General features: G+C 41.9%; 1 protein-coding gene across 2 annotated transcripts in view; it reads left to right on the top strand.

Annotated features, from left to right (window-relative positions):
- Positions 1–17,350, top strand: part of CERS3 (ceramide synthase 3) — a 110,283-nt gene that overhangs the window by 68,466 nt on the left and 24,467 nt on the right. For both annotated transcript variants that reach the window (XM_019637839.1, XM_019637838.1), the window contains exons 7-10: positions 2,500–2,592; positions 4,667–4,795; positions 8,142–8,248; positions 16,228–16,381. In XM_019637839.1, the coding sequence (XP_019493384.1) occupies positions 2,500–2,592; positions 4,667–4,795; positions 8,142–8,248; positions 16,228–16,381 (483 nt within the window). The remainder of the gene's footprint in view (positions 1–2,499; positions 2,593–4,666; positions 4,796–8,141; positions 8,249–16,227; positions 16,382–17,350) is intronic.

The raw sequence follows: 17,350 nt of genomic DNA, 5'->3' as shown, positions 1-17,350 counted from the left end.
CTTTTGTCCCTTTCTCTCTCTCCTCTCTTTCTGGAATTCCAGCTACAAGTGTACTAATACAAAGACCTTACATTAAGTCCCATATGTCCTCTATGCTTTTTCCAGTATTTTCCATCCCCTGCCACTCTGTGCTTCAGTCTGTTGAGAGACAATTCTGCACAGGTCTCTTGCATTTCTATATGTATAAAGGGCTTTATATTACCCTCTTTGCTTACCCCTATGTGAGTTGGGATGGGAGAACTGGACTAAACTTCGATATTCTAGCAACTGTATTACTGTGAATAATAAACTACCCTTTATCTCTGACTCAGGAGTCAGCATCCTTGAATCTGTTTGGCAAGCTAACTTGCAAGTAGGGTAAAACCTCAGACCTTCTATTGTTCTGGATATTTTCTACTTTTATATCCTCCAGTTCAGTAGTGATTTTCTCAGCAGTGTCTCATCTGCTACTAAACACACCTTTTTGAGTTTTCAATTTTAGTTATTGTATTGTTCAGTTAAAAATTTTTCATTTGGTTCCTCTTTTATGGATTCCAGTTATCTACTGATATTTCCCACCTTTTAACCAAGTTATTGGAGTTATTTTAAAGCCCAAGTCTGATAAATCCAATATCTTGATCACCTGTGAGTCTGTTATCTTTCTTATTCCTGTTTCTTATGCTTGATAACTTTTGATTGAATGGCAGACATTGTGTATGGAACATTAAAAATGCTCAGGATACTATTATCTTCCTTCTAAGAGGATTTTCTTTCACTTTTGTTAGGCAGTTAGAGACAGATTGCCTGCATTTTATCTGTGATTGAGCTGATTCAATGTTGACTCCAGTCTATATCTTTACAACTCACTCATATACTTAGGATGTTTCCTACAGTGGTTTTAATTAAAAGTTTATAGTATTTACCAGGACTCCTTTGCCTCGGCTGGCCCTGAAAACCAATTTGCTTGCTAGTCCTTACTACGAGATTGCCAAAAGTCCTACTTAACTTCTGTTTCTTAGTCTGTGGGCCCCATACTGAGTATAAGTTGGCAAACACAGACTTTATGCTATACATAGGTGTGGTTTTCTTTCCTACTTAGGGTCTGTCATACTTCTTGAATTCAGATTCACTTGAAATAAAGGATTTGCTTTAATGCACTTTTCTTCCCTTTGAAACTTTGGCTTCATGGGTTCAGGATGCCTTGGTTGCTCTCGGATCCTTTTAAACAGGTATTCTTTCTGTACTTTATCCAGATTTTTAAAAAGTTGTTTCCACTAGAAGAGTTAGTCTTATACAGGCTGCTTGTCACAGAAAAAAGCAGAAACTTTGTCGCACTCTTTTACCGCTTTATCAAGGGTGATGAATTGACCAGAAAATTATTCCTTTTAATGTGTTAGCCTCAGCATACAAAAACCAAAGGAGGTTAGACCATAAGGTACTTAGGCATTATGTAGGCCAAGCCCCAATCTCATCTTCTAGCTCTAACTTATTCTTAGCTTCTCAAGTGTATCAGTTATCTATTAGTGCATAACAAACCATCCCCAAAACTTAGTGCCTTAAAACAGCAACCATTTATTTGCTCATGATTTGGGTTGGCAATGTGAGTGAGGCTCGGCTGAGCAGTGCAGCTCCATGTGGAGACTTGCGGAGTTCATTCATGCATCTTCAGTCAGTTGCTAGGTTGGCTGGGGGATGGCTCATGACCCTGGCTCTCTCATTCATATTTTTCATACCTCGATTCTCCACTCCGTAGCTTCCAGCAGGATAACTCGGGTTTCCTATGTGGTGCTTCTAAAGGATCCGCTTGCATCATACTTGCTATTTTCCCCTGATCAAAACCCAAGAACTAGTTCATGGTCATGTGGGAAGAGATGATACCAGGGCATGGATGTCAGAAGGCAACATTCGTTGGGGGCATTAATGTAACAACCCATCACACGAAGTCATATAATGTCTCATCTTAGCTGAAATCCCCCCATTGTATCCTTATTAAAGAAAATTCTGGCTGTAGAAATCTCATTCTTTTTTTCAGAAGACATTTTTAGAGTACTTAAATAATTGTATATATTTTATTACTATCCCATTTGAGAATGGGCCAATTCAGATCATCAGCTGTCACCAGAAAAGAGGTTAGGACAGCAGATTTTGAGTAATATTCAAGAAACAAAACAAGGTGAATTGTGGGACCAGCAGAATGGACTTGCCGTTGTGCTTAAGTAAATATTTTTGAATTATTTTTCCAATTTAATTATCAATCAACTGAAATGAGGCAATTACAACTGTTGTAGTTTTATTAACTGTTAAACAAAACATTTAACTTGATTTTAGAATTCTTGTCTAACCTTTTAGAAATAGAATGCCTTGAAATATTATCTCCAATTTTCTCTCAGAGGTTGAAACATAGAGCATATTATTTTGGGGAATTTTGGGGAACATAACCATGTATACACAATAGTTTTAATCCTTAAAATTAGTTGTTTATATAGACATTAAAGTAGTAAATATTCTGATTTTTCCCAGGCCTTGCTGCCATCCCAGTACTGGTACTACATTTTGGAGATGAGTTTTTATTGGTCTCTCTTATTCAGCCTGGGCTCTGATGTCAAAAGGAAGGTAGGTGTCTTATTTACAAAACTTTATTCATTTGTTTCAAAAATTTGTATTCCCTAATCCTAATCTTTAAATTATATTTTTCTGTGCATTTAGTTCCAGTTCATAGCTTTTCTGCTTCTCTAGCACATAGAATATTGTAAATTATGCTCATGCTTTGGTGCCTTGGTAAGTATTTGTTGTGAAACATCTCAAGGGACAGGTTTGAAAATAATCATTTTTTAGAAGGCCTTCGTAGATATATACTCAGGTAGATTGATCCCATATGATTCTTCAGTGAGTTCTTGAGGCAATCAAACCTTTTATTTTTCAGTAGTTGGTTTCTGTGTCATTGACAGGTGCCTTGAGTACTTTTTCAAAACTTAAGTGTAGATATATGTCATATGTTTGTAAACACATATCTTCAGAGACATAAAACAATTAGGAGTTGGGTAAAGCACAGGCTGGGGTCAGATTGCCTGGGTTCGAACCCCTGGGTTCACCACTCACGTACATCTCCAGGTAGTTGGTTAAACTCCCTACATTTGAATTCCTTATCTGTAGAGTGGAGCTAAACATGGTTTCTATCTCCTCTGGTTGTTGTGAGGCTTAAGCAAGTTAATCCATTTAAAGCACTTCCTGGTATACAGTAAGTGCCCAATAAATTAAATATTGTTATTATCATGTTCACTCCTTTATTTTGGCTTCCAGGGAACTGAAACCTTTAAGCTTTTTTTTTTTTAAACATTTTTATTGAGATATTCACATACCATACAGTTTGTCCATCTAAAGTGCACAATTCAATGGTTTTGAGTATATTCACAGAGTTCTGCAATTATCTCCAAAAGTCAATTCTAGAACATTTTCATCAGCTCAAAAAGAAAACCCATTAGCAGTCACTTCCTATTTCTCCCAATTTCCCCAGCCTAAGGCAACTGCTCATCTACTTTCTGTCTCTATGGATTTGCCTCTCCTGGACATTTCATATAAACAGAATCATACAATATATGGTTTTTTATATTTGGCTTCTTTCACTTAGCATGATGATTTCAGGTTCATTCATGTTGTAGCATGTATCAGTATTCCATTTCTTTTTATTGCTGAATAATAGCCCACTGTATGGATGGACCACATTTTGTTTATCCATTTATCAGTTGATGGACATTGGGATTGTTTCCACCTTTTTGGCTATTATGAATAATGCCGCTATGAACATTCATATGCAAAATGTTGCACAGACATATGTTTTCATTTCTACCTAATAGTGGAATTGCTGGGCTATATGGTATTTCTATGTTTAACCTTTTGGGGAACCACCAGGCTACTTAACAAAGCAACCACACCATTTCACATTCCTACCAGCAATGTGTAAGGTTCCCAGGTTCTCCACATCCTTGTCAACACTCGTTATTGTCTGTCTTTTTTTTATTATTGCTGTCTTGGGGATGTGAAGTGGTATCTCATTGCAGTTCTGATTTTCATTGTCCTGACGGCTAATGAGGTTGAGCATATTTTCATGTGCTTATTGGCCGTTTGTACATCTTCTTTGCAGAAAACCTTCGAGTCTTTGTGGTAACTTTCCTTAGCCTGATTTGTTAACATATAATAGTCCACTTCCATTTGTTACTTCTGTCATATACAATAACTCTTATCTTAATGGTTGTGTAATTTTGTTATTTATCCATTTTCCTTTTCGGATTTAGACAGGCAATAAACAATAACTGCAAATGTACACAGGACTATGCTTGTGTGTGTAAGTATATGTTGGGTGTGTGTGTGTACATATAATAAATGCAGTGTGGGCTGTGGCAGAACAGCAGATGTTAGGACTTAGTGATAACTCTTCAATGCTCTCTGAGTTAAGTGACTTCATCAACGAGTGTAACTCTTGCCCTGTCTCCCTTGTAAGGATTAAGTGTAAGAATTAAAGTGAAAGAATTTCACAAATTTCAAAACATGCAGATGTAAGTTATTGGTTTCTAAATTATTATTATTATTATTATTATTATTATTATTATTACTACTACTACTAGCTCTTCCAGTGATTGGGAAATAACTGCATTTGCCTAATGGATTCCATCTTCCCCTCCTTTGGTAGGATTTTCTCGCTCATGTCATCCACCACCTGGCTGCCATTAGTCTGATGAGCTTCTCTTGGTGTGCTAATTACATTCGCAGTGGGACCCTCGTGATGATCGTGCACGATGTGGCCGACATTTGGCTGGAGGTAAACGTTTGCCATTCAAACACTAATAACAGTGCCACGTCCTGGGGCTCCATGACTCCTCACAGGAAGGATTGTCTGTGAACAATTTAGCTGGGCTCTCTGTCCCGGAAATACGCAGAGTCCACAGATGTCTCTGGGTCCCCAGATCCTTCCAGCTCAAAGAAACAAAACCTTTCGATTTCAGTTTCCAACCTTCTTTCTCCATGGTCCTCGAGAGCGAGGTTAATTTGTGGGATTCCACTTATGGAAGTTGCGTGCAGACACAAGCTCAGGAAATAAACTGAGGTATTTGAAGATGGAGTGAACTCTGATCTTCTAAAAGGAAACCTCGAGCTATGGATTCTTAGCATTGGCCAGCACCGTATGCTGACTTCGGCCAAAGCTGAATACCCCCTGGATGCTTGCACCACTTTACACTGGTGCCCCTCCAGCTTTAAGGACTGAAAGCTGTTGTTTTTCTAAATGACATTTATTTGCTAAGGAAGGAATGTTCTGGAGCAGGAGATATTCAGACAAGAGTCTCCCTAAGAAATCCCAAACCACTCAAAATATGAGGAACAGAGCAAAACTAGGATTGTTTTCTCTATCTGTTTCTGTGATGTACTGGTTCACGTTTACCTGAGGTACTGATCCAAAGGTCCTCTTACCTGCCAGCTCCCCTGCTGTGCTTAGAACCACATTTCCCAAATGTACTCATTTATAACAAAGCTGGGGAAAAGGATGCTAATCCATTTTTCACTCAGGATTGCCTCTCGAAGAGCTAGTTATTAAATAGAGGTTGATATGGGGGAAATTAAATGAAATGTAATAGAATCTTGTTCTTCTAGATGGGGGTCAGCAGGTTTTTGAGTAAAGGACCAGATAGCAAATTGAGCTTTGTGTGCCCCATAAGATCTTTGGTAACACGTTCTTCGTTTTTTCTTGTGTGTGTTTTTGGTCTTTTCTTGTACCCCTTTAAAAACATGAAAACCATTCTGAACTTGGGAGCTGACCAGCCTTAGCCCACAAGCTGCAATGTAATTTGCCAAACCCTGTTCTAGACATAACCAGAAGACATCTGAAGCCATTGCAAAGCAACTGGCTACTATTAAGCCATTAGCTGCATAGAGCATTTTGATTCTTGTATGTAATTGTAATTAGACATGTAAATCCCATTCTGAAGGTCAAGGTCATTCTGTTTGCTTCAGGGCAGCACATGGCTTAGCCAGAGAAGGACTGTGCCAGTTTTTCCATGTGTCGCTATCTGACTTGCCATCTCTGTTATAATGACCCCCTTCTCTGATCATCTCTAAGTAACCCGGTCTGAAAATTAAGACCACATTGGCCAGGACTTAAGAATTTTCTGCTGCTGTGTTGCTTCTAAACCCTCCAGCTCCATTGCCTTTGGCGCATGACCATTGTAAAAACAGCTTCATCATGTTATTTAAAGGGAGTTAGATGTTGGAACTGGGACTAAGAGCTGGGTTGTCCCCGCCCCCATCTCCCATCACTGACAGGACACAACTCATTAGCTGACTGGGCAAATCACTTAATGCTTTGTTTTCTATCCTCAGCTGTAATACGAGAAGCCATATCTAACCCTTAGAGTGTATCATAAAGTTGAGCTCATTACTGTTATAAAATGTTCTGAGGAGCCTAGGTAAAAAAAAAACCAGAAGAAAAATAAAATGTCAAGTTCAGAGGTCCCTTATGGGTAAGCTATGAGAGCAGCTTGGTGTTGTTGATGATAATGAATCATTTTGATTCACCCGTCATGATCTAAACTTGAGGTTCAATGAGCAAGGCTGGTACCTCCCATCAGCTGGTGGCAGAGTAGTGGCTTGGGGCCTGTTTTTGAAATTCCCAGGGGTGCCTATTCCACAGCGTCCTCCCATAGTTTGTTTTCGTCTTTGTCCTCTCCGTCAAGTTCTAATTGAACCCAGGCAACTTTTGCCCCTGTTTAGACCTTCCTAGACAGGGGGACTGTTCATCTTTCATATTCCCCAAGGCAGTGGGTGGGTCATTTCCTAGCTCTTTCTTTGCAAGGGAAAATGGCCTCAACATCTACCATTCTTACTCGTAAGCCACCTTTCACCTTCTTCATGTGTCTTCCCGGGAGTTCCTCTCTAATTTTCCACAAGTTCAAGTTTAGATCCAGGACCCAACACTTTAACAGTATCCTGACTGATGCTTAGCAAAGGAGGGGGGTTACTGTCTGATATCCACCTTTGCACAGTCCTAATGGGCTGTGCGTGTATTTGTACTTGACCATCACAACTGGGCTCTTGTAACGCTAAGGCACATCTCTTGCTACGTACCCTGGTCTGGCCTCTGACCCTTCACACAGCTCCTCACTCCATGCCAGGCACTCTAAGCTTCTGGTCTTTCTCCCCATACCCACCTCCCACCCACCTGGCATACTAGCCTTCCATCTCAGCAATTGAGACTGTTTTCTTTTGGGCCCTCTGACAATTGTCCTATGGTAAGTATGGAAAATGTAATGCAGTGTAAACCCTTCCTGAAGTATACATATGCTGCTTCCCTTTTTCTAGAGGGGCCTTGAGCTGCTGGGGTGATTTCAGACCTGAAACCGCCCAGCCTAAGCCATGTTCCCTAAAGGGTTGGGCTACCCTCAGCGGCTCTTATGTGCCTCTCACCCCAACTCCAGACATGTTCCCTTTCAGCCTTGGGCTCCACTGGATAATACAAGAGAGAATACTCATCAATTAACCTTCTAAGACCACATTAAAAAAACCCTATCTGTGATTCTTTTTATTCAACACCAATCGTATGAGTAGTATAGGCATAGACTAGCATAAAGTAAGTGAGCTTAAGAGAAAATCAAGTGCTTGAAATTTGATTTCAACCAGGACAAGGCCCCAAGAGTTGCCTTCTAACTCTTCCTCTCTGTCATCTGCCTGGATTGCAACATTCTCTCCCAGACCAGGACACATATTCTAGCCTTTCTTCACCCCAGCTCTCCTGCAAGCTAAATGGAGAAATCAAATAAAAACCCAAATAAAAAAGCATGCTGAGATGAGCTGTGTTAACTTGTGGTGCCTGTGAAAGACAGGAGTAATATTACAGTCATTTTAACATATCTTTTTTTAACATTGTATTATGGAAACTTTCCCACATATGACAAGATAAAGAGAAGAGCATAAAGGACCCAATGGACCCATCAGGCAGCTTTACCAGTTATCAATATGGCAAACCTTGTTTCATCTGTTTCCCCATTCACACGCAACACCCCCCCAACCCAGATTGTTTTGAAACAAATCCCAGACATATCATTTATAAATATTTAATTTTAAAAATGTATGCCAGTATCACTTTATCTGAATGCAATTTCTTTCTTTGTTTTCAGTCTGCTAAGATGTTTTCTTATGCCGGATGGAAGCAGACCTGTAACACCTTGTTTTTCATCTTTTCCGCCATATTTCTCATCAGCCGCCTCATTATTTTTCCCTTCTGGTAAGTAGACAAGAGGCTGGGCCTTGCCTTTGGTCAGCATGCTCAGGTGGCCTTGGCACGTTGTTGAAGTCAGAGCATTGACATTCTTATGCTGATCTCCAGTTATTTGTGCCACGTTCAGTTGGAGAAAAGAATAGGGGGGAGCCATTTTCATGTATGATGAAAATGACACCTTCCCATGTGGAAAAGGCTTTTTAACAAGGGGAGATAGAAAATGTGTAACCCAGTGGGTAGACAGCAACTCTTACTCTACGTCTTGTTTCATGAATACGACTGTGGATCTTCACTTTTGTGTAGCAGCTTTTCTAGTTAATTCCAGTGAAATGTCATTGGCCAATTATCAGCTCTTTAAAAGAGGGCATGCTCTATGGTGAAATTACAATAATTGTAACCACCGTGAATTGCATGCCAGACATTGGATTAGGTCCTTTATGTACCTTGGTACTAGTCTACACAATAAATCATAAAGACAGGTATTATCACCCCCATTTCAAGATGAGGAAACTGATAGTCATTTCGTTCTCCATGATCACTGGTTTTAGCAATGGTTTGCGTGTCCTTTTAATACTGATTGGCTCTTGGTCAGTCTGTTGATTTTGTTTAGCCAAGGGCTGGCGAGGAAGAACCTATATTGTGTATCGCCTGACAATCATTTCTTTGGCAAGCACCATTTTCCATGTGTTGACTGACAGAAACCAGAGGGAAAATGTGAGGAAGGCTTCGATGGTTTGGAAGGAAGAGCTTATAACCAACCCTAGTTTGGGGCTAGTGGAAGAGTTTCAGATCCTCTCAACAGAAAAATTAGTGGTAGATCATTAGATCCTGGGCTCCAGGGGAAAAGATGGAGATCTGGGTTTCAGGCCAGATTCTTGGTGGATGGACGGCATCCAGGGAAGTCTGCTTAGAAGGGTCAGAGCGTGCTGCCCTCCCGGTGTTCTAAAGGGACCATGTGCTCCAGTTATCTGCAGCTGTGTGACAAACCACCTAAAAACTTAGTGGTGTAAGACACTGGTGTGCAAACTTTTTCTGTAAAGAGCCACAGAATAACGATGTTAGGCTTCCAGGGCCATATATGGTCTCCATTGCATATTTTTCTTTGTTTTGTTTTGTTTCTTTTACAACCCTTTAAAAATGTGCCAAACCCAGCATAGCTCACAGGCTGTAGAAAAATGGGGTGTAGGCCAGCTTTTCCCTACAGGCCACCGTTTGCAGACCTCTTCAAACTACAACATTTATTGATTATTATTATCTCTAATGATTCTGGGAGTTGACTGGCATCAGCCAGACGGTTTTCATTCATGTGGTTTCAGGCAGAGGGTGGCCGAGCAGTCAGTTGGAATTTTCTCGAAGGCTTCCTCACTCACATGGTTGAGGGAACACATATAAAATCAGCCCGGCTGTCAGCTGGGACACCTAACATGGCCCCTCATCCTAGTATGGCAGCTGGATTTCAAAAGTGAGCAGCTCAAGAGAGAGCTAGGCAGACGCTGTATGCCCTTTGACAACCTAGCTTCACAAGTCCCCTCAAGTCACTTCCAACCACATTTTCTTCACTGGTTCCAGCTCATATTTAAGGAAAGTAAAATTAGACTCCATTTCTTGATGGGAGTAGTTTCAGAGATGTTGTGGACCTTTTTTCAAAGCACCTACCATGGAAGCTCTCCATCTGGGGCGCTCTCTGAGAAGCTTCTAAGTATTGCTGCTGTGGTTGACTTTGGATGTAGCAACAAAGGACAGTCACCCCAGACTTTCCCACGATGTCTCAACATCAGCAAGCAAGCTTACTCTTGCCCATAAACTTTTGAACATCGTGTTGGGGTTGAGTGACTGTGGAGGTGGTGTTACTTTCCCACACATCCCGACTTTAAAAACCTGAGGTTTAAGAACTCATTCTCCTGCCAGCGTTTCTGAGTTTTGAGGAGACTTGGTTCCATGCATTTGGTCTTTTCTTAATCTTGATACTTCACTGAATGCAGACAGCAGCCAGTACCACTGTTTGCTGTCTTCAGGGAGTTGGACCGCAAAGAAACCAGTATTAACACATTTGACTGTAAAAAACTTTTTTGCTGGTAAAAATTTTTCTGTGCTGACGTTGACCGATCAGCTTTGTTTGGAAGACCGAGGAAAAACTCACCAAGCTACTGGAAGTCTGGGAGATGGGTTTTCAATGGTTTTTGAAAGGATCGGTTATAGCGTGTTGATCTACCTGCTGCTCTAACAGTCCCACGGGGTTGAACTTGCTACACAGTCACCTGTGGTGCCAAAGAGAAGTTGGTTTCTTGTTGTTAGCTTGGCGCCAACCACCTGTCCTGATCCTGTAACTCTGCAGACTCACTCTTCAGGGATATTTTGTTAGTCCAGATATATTGGGAATTGACTATGGACCAGAGAGCGTGCCAGTGATAAACCTCTTTCCAGCTTCAGACATTTTAGAGGTGCGATGGAAGGCAGTTTGCAAAAATTGGATTTGCAATCCAATTGCCTTTCTTTGTTGCACATTTTGGTGTGAGATAAAGGGTTGAGTGGGGAGAAAGCCGACCCATCTGAAATTTGTCTGGAAGTTTTGAGAAAAAGAGCTGGAACTTGTATATTACACTTGTCTTTCCCTTTCTTTGACTTTCTCTTCATTTTCCCCTGCCTCAGAGACACTTGCTTTCCCCTGAAGAGTTTCCTTTTGTACTTGTACAACAGTGTCTCCTCTTTTCCTGTCCTCTTGCTCTTTCTGGGGACCTTTTTTAGACGATTCTCAGCCAGTGTCAGCAAGCTAATTACATTGATTTTTCTAAACACTGTTACTTTCAACATTAAGCAGAAATGCCAATCAGTATTGTCAAAATTGCTTCAATCAAATTGCCTGGTTACCCCATTTGTTTGTATTTTTATTCAAAAGCATTTAAATCTCAGGCTTATGTTTCTCACACTGTATTCCCAACTATTGCTTTAAAATAATGACTTCTGTATTTTTAGTTATTATTATTGGATGTATATTATTTAGTTATTATTGGATGTATCTATGTCTTTATGCACATGCCACCTGCGAATCATTAGCCTAGAAAGACCTTTGTAAGGTCGGGAAATGACTCTTTAAGTCATGACAGTTTTCCCCCATAAATGACAGCTGGTCTGTCTGAGGGCAGCAGCCCTCGGTTTCTATAGATGTTTACAGGGGCGGTGCTGGTTCATCGCTGCATCTCCTGAACTCATCACAGCTGGATGTTGTGAGGCATACAGTGATGGGTGAGATGCAGCTTGCACCCTACAGAAGTTCGTAACAGCAGAAGGGTCCTTTGTATCTACCACCTCATCCATATACTTGAAGACAATTAATACTGACCTGATTTTTGGATGTTCCAAAAAGAAAAAAAAACAACATTTCCAATTTGAATAATATTCAGATAACTTCCTTACCTCCAAGGGAACATATGCTTGTGTTTCCTGCCACTGGTTCACTGGACTTCAGGCTTTCGCTTTTGATAATCCCGCTCTCACTGGTGTAGAAAAACAGAACCCTGGGAAGCCTTGTGTGAAAATGAATTCTGTAGGTGGTGAGAACATATAAATACCTGGAATGGTGATCAGAGAGAGGCCAGTTTTAAGGGGCAAAAAGATAAGACAAAGCCAAAAGCCTCCAGCAGTGCTCTTAGCGGATGTTCATCAAGAGACATAATGCGGCCACCGTGGGTCCTTTCAGTCCTCAGAAGGCCTGGGACCTGGGTGCTGAGTGATGGCACAGCCCTGGAGGGAAGGAGGGACTTGTGCCGTGTGACAATGGCTCTGTTGAAGCTGGGGCCACTCCCCTGACTCACCCCTGCAGATGCGAATCTCTAATCTCTGGGAGCCAGACTTTCCAGTCACACGCCTTGTGAAGGAGACAGTAAACTTGACCGCCTGTGTTTGTTCAACGTCTCGTTCAACACCGTGCCCTCCGAGGTGCCCCTTCCCTGCAGCCCACAGGCCTGGCCTCTTGCTGCCTGTAGCTTATTACAGGCAGTTATGACAATTGCCCTGCTTCAAATCAGAGAACTTCAGGACAAGGGGCCTTATGCAAAATTTAGCTCAATCCCTTTATTCACTTACTTATTTGGAAATAATTTCAAGCTTACAGGAGAATTTCAAATATATTGCAGAGAACTCTTATAGATGCCCTTTACCCAGATTTACCGGCTAGCATTTTGCCCTGTTTGCTGTGTCATTCCTTTTCTCTTTCTCAGCACACACACACACGCACACACACGTGTACGTATGTACTTTTTTTTTTTTCTGAACCACTTGAAAGTCGCAAACATCAGGTCCCTTTAGTCGTAAATACTTCTCTGTGTCTTTCCTAAGAACGAGGAATTCTTTGAACAGAATCACAGGATAGTTTTCAGTTTCAGGGAATGTGGCAGCCTACCACCTGTGTTCCGGTTTTGTCCCTTGATCCAAAAATGGCTTTTACTGCGTTTTCCCTTTAAGATCAGGTCTGGCCCAGGGGCACACACTGCACTCAGTTGTCTCCTGGGACAGGTCCTTGCTCCTTCTTTGTCTTTTGTGTCATCAGCATTGTTGGACCATTTAGATCCCCTATTGACTTTTCAGGTGAGGAGTTAAGATATTTCCAGGGTCACACAGCTAGTTGTGAAAGAACCAAGCCTAGACACAGGACATTTGAAACATTGGACAGATATGTTTCCAATGAAATTACTAATTTGGATGATTAAGAGCAGGCATCGTTTACCTCCCCTAAGTATTTATTAAGTTTTCTTCAATTGCACAGTCACTGGGAAACATAAGACATGTCTGAAGTATAAGGCAGGCAGTTACTCACTGGCAGAACCAGCATTCGTTATCCCGAAAAGCCTTACTGCTCATATCTAAAATTAACAAGGAAAGAAAACCTTTAACTTTCAGTTTCCATTAGAAAAATACAGCTTTTTGATGGCTGACTTTTCTGGCCCAGCGACACCCACGATGTGATTTTTTCCAAACCATTTAAACTCCAGTGATTAAAAGAGTGACGACGAAAAACAAAGCAGAAAACCCGGAAAGGGCCATCCAAGCTTTGCGAGCCACGTGCACAGCAGCAGTGGGTCCATTTGGACGGGTTGAGTCCAGTGGACGGAGCAGCAGCTCTGGGAACTGAGGATACGGCAGCCTTCTGGCGTTCATTCTCTGGCACACAGGAATTCCACGTAGCCCGTAACGTAAAGGTGCAGTGTTTTGGTGTGTTCGAGCACGTGCCTGCACACATGACGCACACGTGTGAGGGACCAAATGGAGAGGGACAGATGCGCTCCTTTTGATCTTCTTCCCACTCTCCTTTTTGCGAAGGAGGAGAAGCAGCTGAGCTTGAGAGGCTGCACTGTCCCTTACCGAGCACGCTGAGACCCCTAGAAAGAGGCCCTGAAAGTGTAACTGCAGCCCCGTAACCTGCTGCCCCCAGGGCCCCAAGCCCGCTCCCTTCAGAACTCCTCTCCAGTCTTGGCCTCCCGTCCCCTCTGTCCTCCGCAGAGAGTGTTCAGGCTGCACAGCATCCCCATCCTGCTGAGCCCGCTCCTGCCCTCCTCCCCTCCTCCCCTCCTCCTCCTTTTCCTCCTCCTCCTCCTCCAGCGGCTTCCTCCTCTTCTTCCTCCCCCTGGGACCTGAGCAGAGAATGCAGCCAGCTCAGCAGCCGTCCCTGTCCTGGGTGTTGCTCTAACTGCGTTACTCACGTGAGCCCTCTGCAGCAGGAGGGGTGATGGCAGGAAAGTAGGCGTCGTCACAGTGGTGGCAACAGTAATACAGTTGCCCCCCCCCTCTTATCCACGGGGGAAACGTTCCAAGACCCCCAGTGGATGCCTGAAACTGCAGATGTCACCAGACCCTATCTACATATACTATGTTTTTTCCTGTCCATACTTATGATAATGTTTAATTATCCATTAGGCCATTGAAAAGAGGAAGGGCATTCTAGGCTAAGGACAGAATAAGACACACAGTTGCCTAAAGACCCAGCAAATCAGAATGACAGATAGGCTCTATGTACGGAGGGTGCCAAAAAAATGTATACACATTTTAAGAAAGGAAAAAGCTATATTTTTCTGCAATTTCTAAGTTTTAAAAAAACATTTGCATAAGTAAAATGGATAAGTGACTATTACTTTGTTTAGAGTTCATTTAATTACTCTTTGAATAGATAAAGGTCTTGAGCTAAGACCTCACAAAAGAGGAAGGAGAGCTACTGAACAAGACAGGGAACTGTCAGCATTGGGGTTCAATGAAGCTCTTCTTTCAGGAACTGCTGGCGGCCTCATAAACTGTATAAATTTCAGAAAATAATTTGGCAAAGTCTTGATAGCTTTTAATATACACCTTGAATGTGTATACTTTTAATGTACACCTTGAAACAGTAATCTTGCCTTCAGGAATATAAACTTCTAAAGAAATAACCTTCAATTTGGGAACGACTGGATACACCAGGTTGTTCCGTGTCTGAACATAAAACCCCATAAGTGCGACGTTTACGACAGTGGCAAAAGTCTCTGCAGGACAATCCCAAGTGCTAATGAGGGTGAGAACGCCTGGCAGTCCTGCACGTCGCTGCAGGAATGCCACATAGCCACTCTGGAAAACAGGGGCTCTGTTTCTTCTAAAGTTAGGGGTATACTTACCATGTGATACCCAGCAATTCTACCTCTGTGCGTTTGCCCTTGAGAAATGAAAACCTAGAATCCCACAAAAACTTGGATGTGAATACTTACTCATAATTCTATTCAGAATTGTGAAAAACTGGAAACAACACAAGTGCTCTTTGGTAGGTGAATAGACAAACTGTGGTACCTGCATTCAATAACATGACACTCGGTCACAAAGGGGAACACGCTGTTGACACCACAACATGTGTGGATCTCGCAGGCGCTGTGCTGAGTGACAGAGGCAACCTCAAAGCCAACACACTGTGCGATTCCATTCATAGGGCCTTCTCGAAAAGACACAGTTACAGGGATGGGGAGCAGATAAGTGCTTGCCAAGCGTTAGCCTGGGGGAGGGCATGGCTACAACGGGACAGTCCAGGGGTTTTGGGAGGCATAATGGAACTGCTCTGTGTCCTAATTGTGGTGGTGGTTACACAAATCCATAGAACCACACACCAAAAAACAGTCAATTTTACTACATAGTAATTTGAAAAAATAACATTAAAATAAATATGTATAGGAAAAAACTGGAAGATAATAGAAAAATCACGGTGTTGTGTAAGTGGTAGTATGATGGGCAACTTCTTTTATTTTTCCAATTTTATATGAGTCAGCTATTTTTATAACTGGAGTAAAATCCTTACAAACACATCTATCCAGGAACTCTAAAATCACAGCCATGTATGAAGTTTGGGGAGGTAACAGATGGCCCTACATACTACAACAGTGTCCAGTGGCACCATAAATCCTGGGTCAGGAGGGGCAGTTCAGACTGTGTCTGGGAGTCTGTGAAACTTAAAAAGCAGGCAATTCCCTTTAGAAAGTGGAAGTGGAAGGAAGTAATAATAAAATGTCTGCTTCTTTAAAAACCTCTTTTATCTGGACAGTTTGCTTTGGTAGAATCCCCCATTCACCTCTGATAATAGATAAGATCCTGTCATAAGGCAGTAAATAACCCCAGGTAAACCTGCCTTCTCTCATTTGTTCTACAAACCTGGGAAGGTGAGGAGGGTTAGCATGCACACGTCTGTTTGCAAAGAGGAAACCCAGGTACAGGAAGGAATATGGGCGTGCAGGCTCTGAGGCTATAAAAATTCCATTCGCTTTAACTTTGCTCCTGGGAGGCAGACTGCGCTTTTTCTGTGGCTTGCCAATAATGATATAAAAGGTAATGTTATCATCCTGTCTTCTCTTGAGAATTTCCTGGACATGATTAGATGTGAAGTAAATGTTGTATGCCCTGGGAGGAGAAGTACGTGTTTTCTCACTGCCAATTCCCAAGTACTTGGACTGTAACGAAATGCTGTCATCTGCTTGGTTTTTCAGGATTTTGCATTGCACGATGGTTGTGCCTATGATCTACCTCGAGCCTTTCTTTTCGTACATCTTCCTCAACCTACAGCTCATGGTCCTGCAAATCCTTCACCTGTACTGGGGTTACTTCATCCTGAAGATGCTCAAAAGATGCATATTCCTGAAGGTAAGGGCTGCCCAAGGCTTTACCGCTCTCACCAAGCTGGCTTCTGTGCCGGATTGGGGGTAAGGCCCAAACGATGGAACATTCTAGTTAATTTATAGATGACCAGAATTCCTTTTTCTTTTCTTGATTTGATCATTATTGAGAAAAATTTCGCCAAAATCTCACTCATTTTGTCATTAAGCAGGTCTCTAAGGTGCTTTTAAGAAATTGCTTTTGTTAGAGGACGAGTTACTTAAAAATTTTTTTATCTAAAAGTTTTGTTTGCTACGTGTAGAGGGTCCTAAGGTCTAATGAGTCTAAATTTGCTCTAGTTTGGGATAGCGTTAAGGTGATAGCTGAGTAGCATCTCAGAGTGTTATACTTTCCTCTGCTTAATAGTATCTAATTTGCACGAAATGCTCTCTCCTGAGCTTTCTCCTACCCTCTGAAATACTGGCCATCATTTGCCTATACTTTTTTTCTGAAAACATCTTTTTCCCTAAATAACAACAAACCGATACTGCATTTTAGACAATAAAAGGTTTTTTGTTTGTTTTGTTTTGAATTCCGTTCTGGATTTTAACTTCAGAACAGGGGAGAGGAGGGTTTCAGGAATGAGTAAGAGGCAATCAGGACCTTTGGGGAAACAACCTAGCATCTAGCAGGGGAATAGTCACCTACGAGCAACTACCTACATCGTCCAGAAAGTTCTGTGCTAAGGAGAGGTCCCAGAGACTTGCGGTGGAAGACAAAAAACAGGTGACTCAAGGGGACCAGGGAAAGTATCACTGAAGAGATGGAATTTGACTTGAACCTCTAAGGTAGGTAAAAAAAAACAAAAACCAGATCACAGCTCTTTCTTTGCCTGGAAATCATACATCTAAGGGCGTTATGATTCAGGATCTTTCAAGGTCAAAGTTACAGTTGGCCCACCTTCAGGGATGACCATCTACAGCGTTGTATCATCATCAGAATGAGTGGCTTGTATGT

The sequence above is a fragment of the Hipposideros armiger genome, unplaced genomic scaffold, assembly GCF_001890085.2.
Source record: "Hipposideros armiger isolate ML-2016 unplaced genomic scaffold, ASM189008v1 scaffold_35, whole genome shotgun sequence".
Taxonomy (NCBI): Eukaryota; Metazoa; Chordata; class Mammalia; order Chiroptera; family Hipposideridae; genus Hipposideros; species Hipposideros armiger.
The sequence above is the reverse complement of the archived record's forward strand: the minus strand, read 5'-3'. Positions and strand labels throughout refer to the sequence as shown.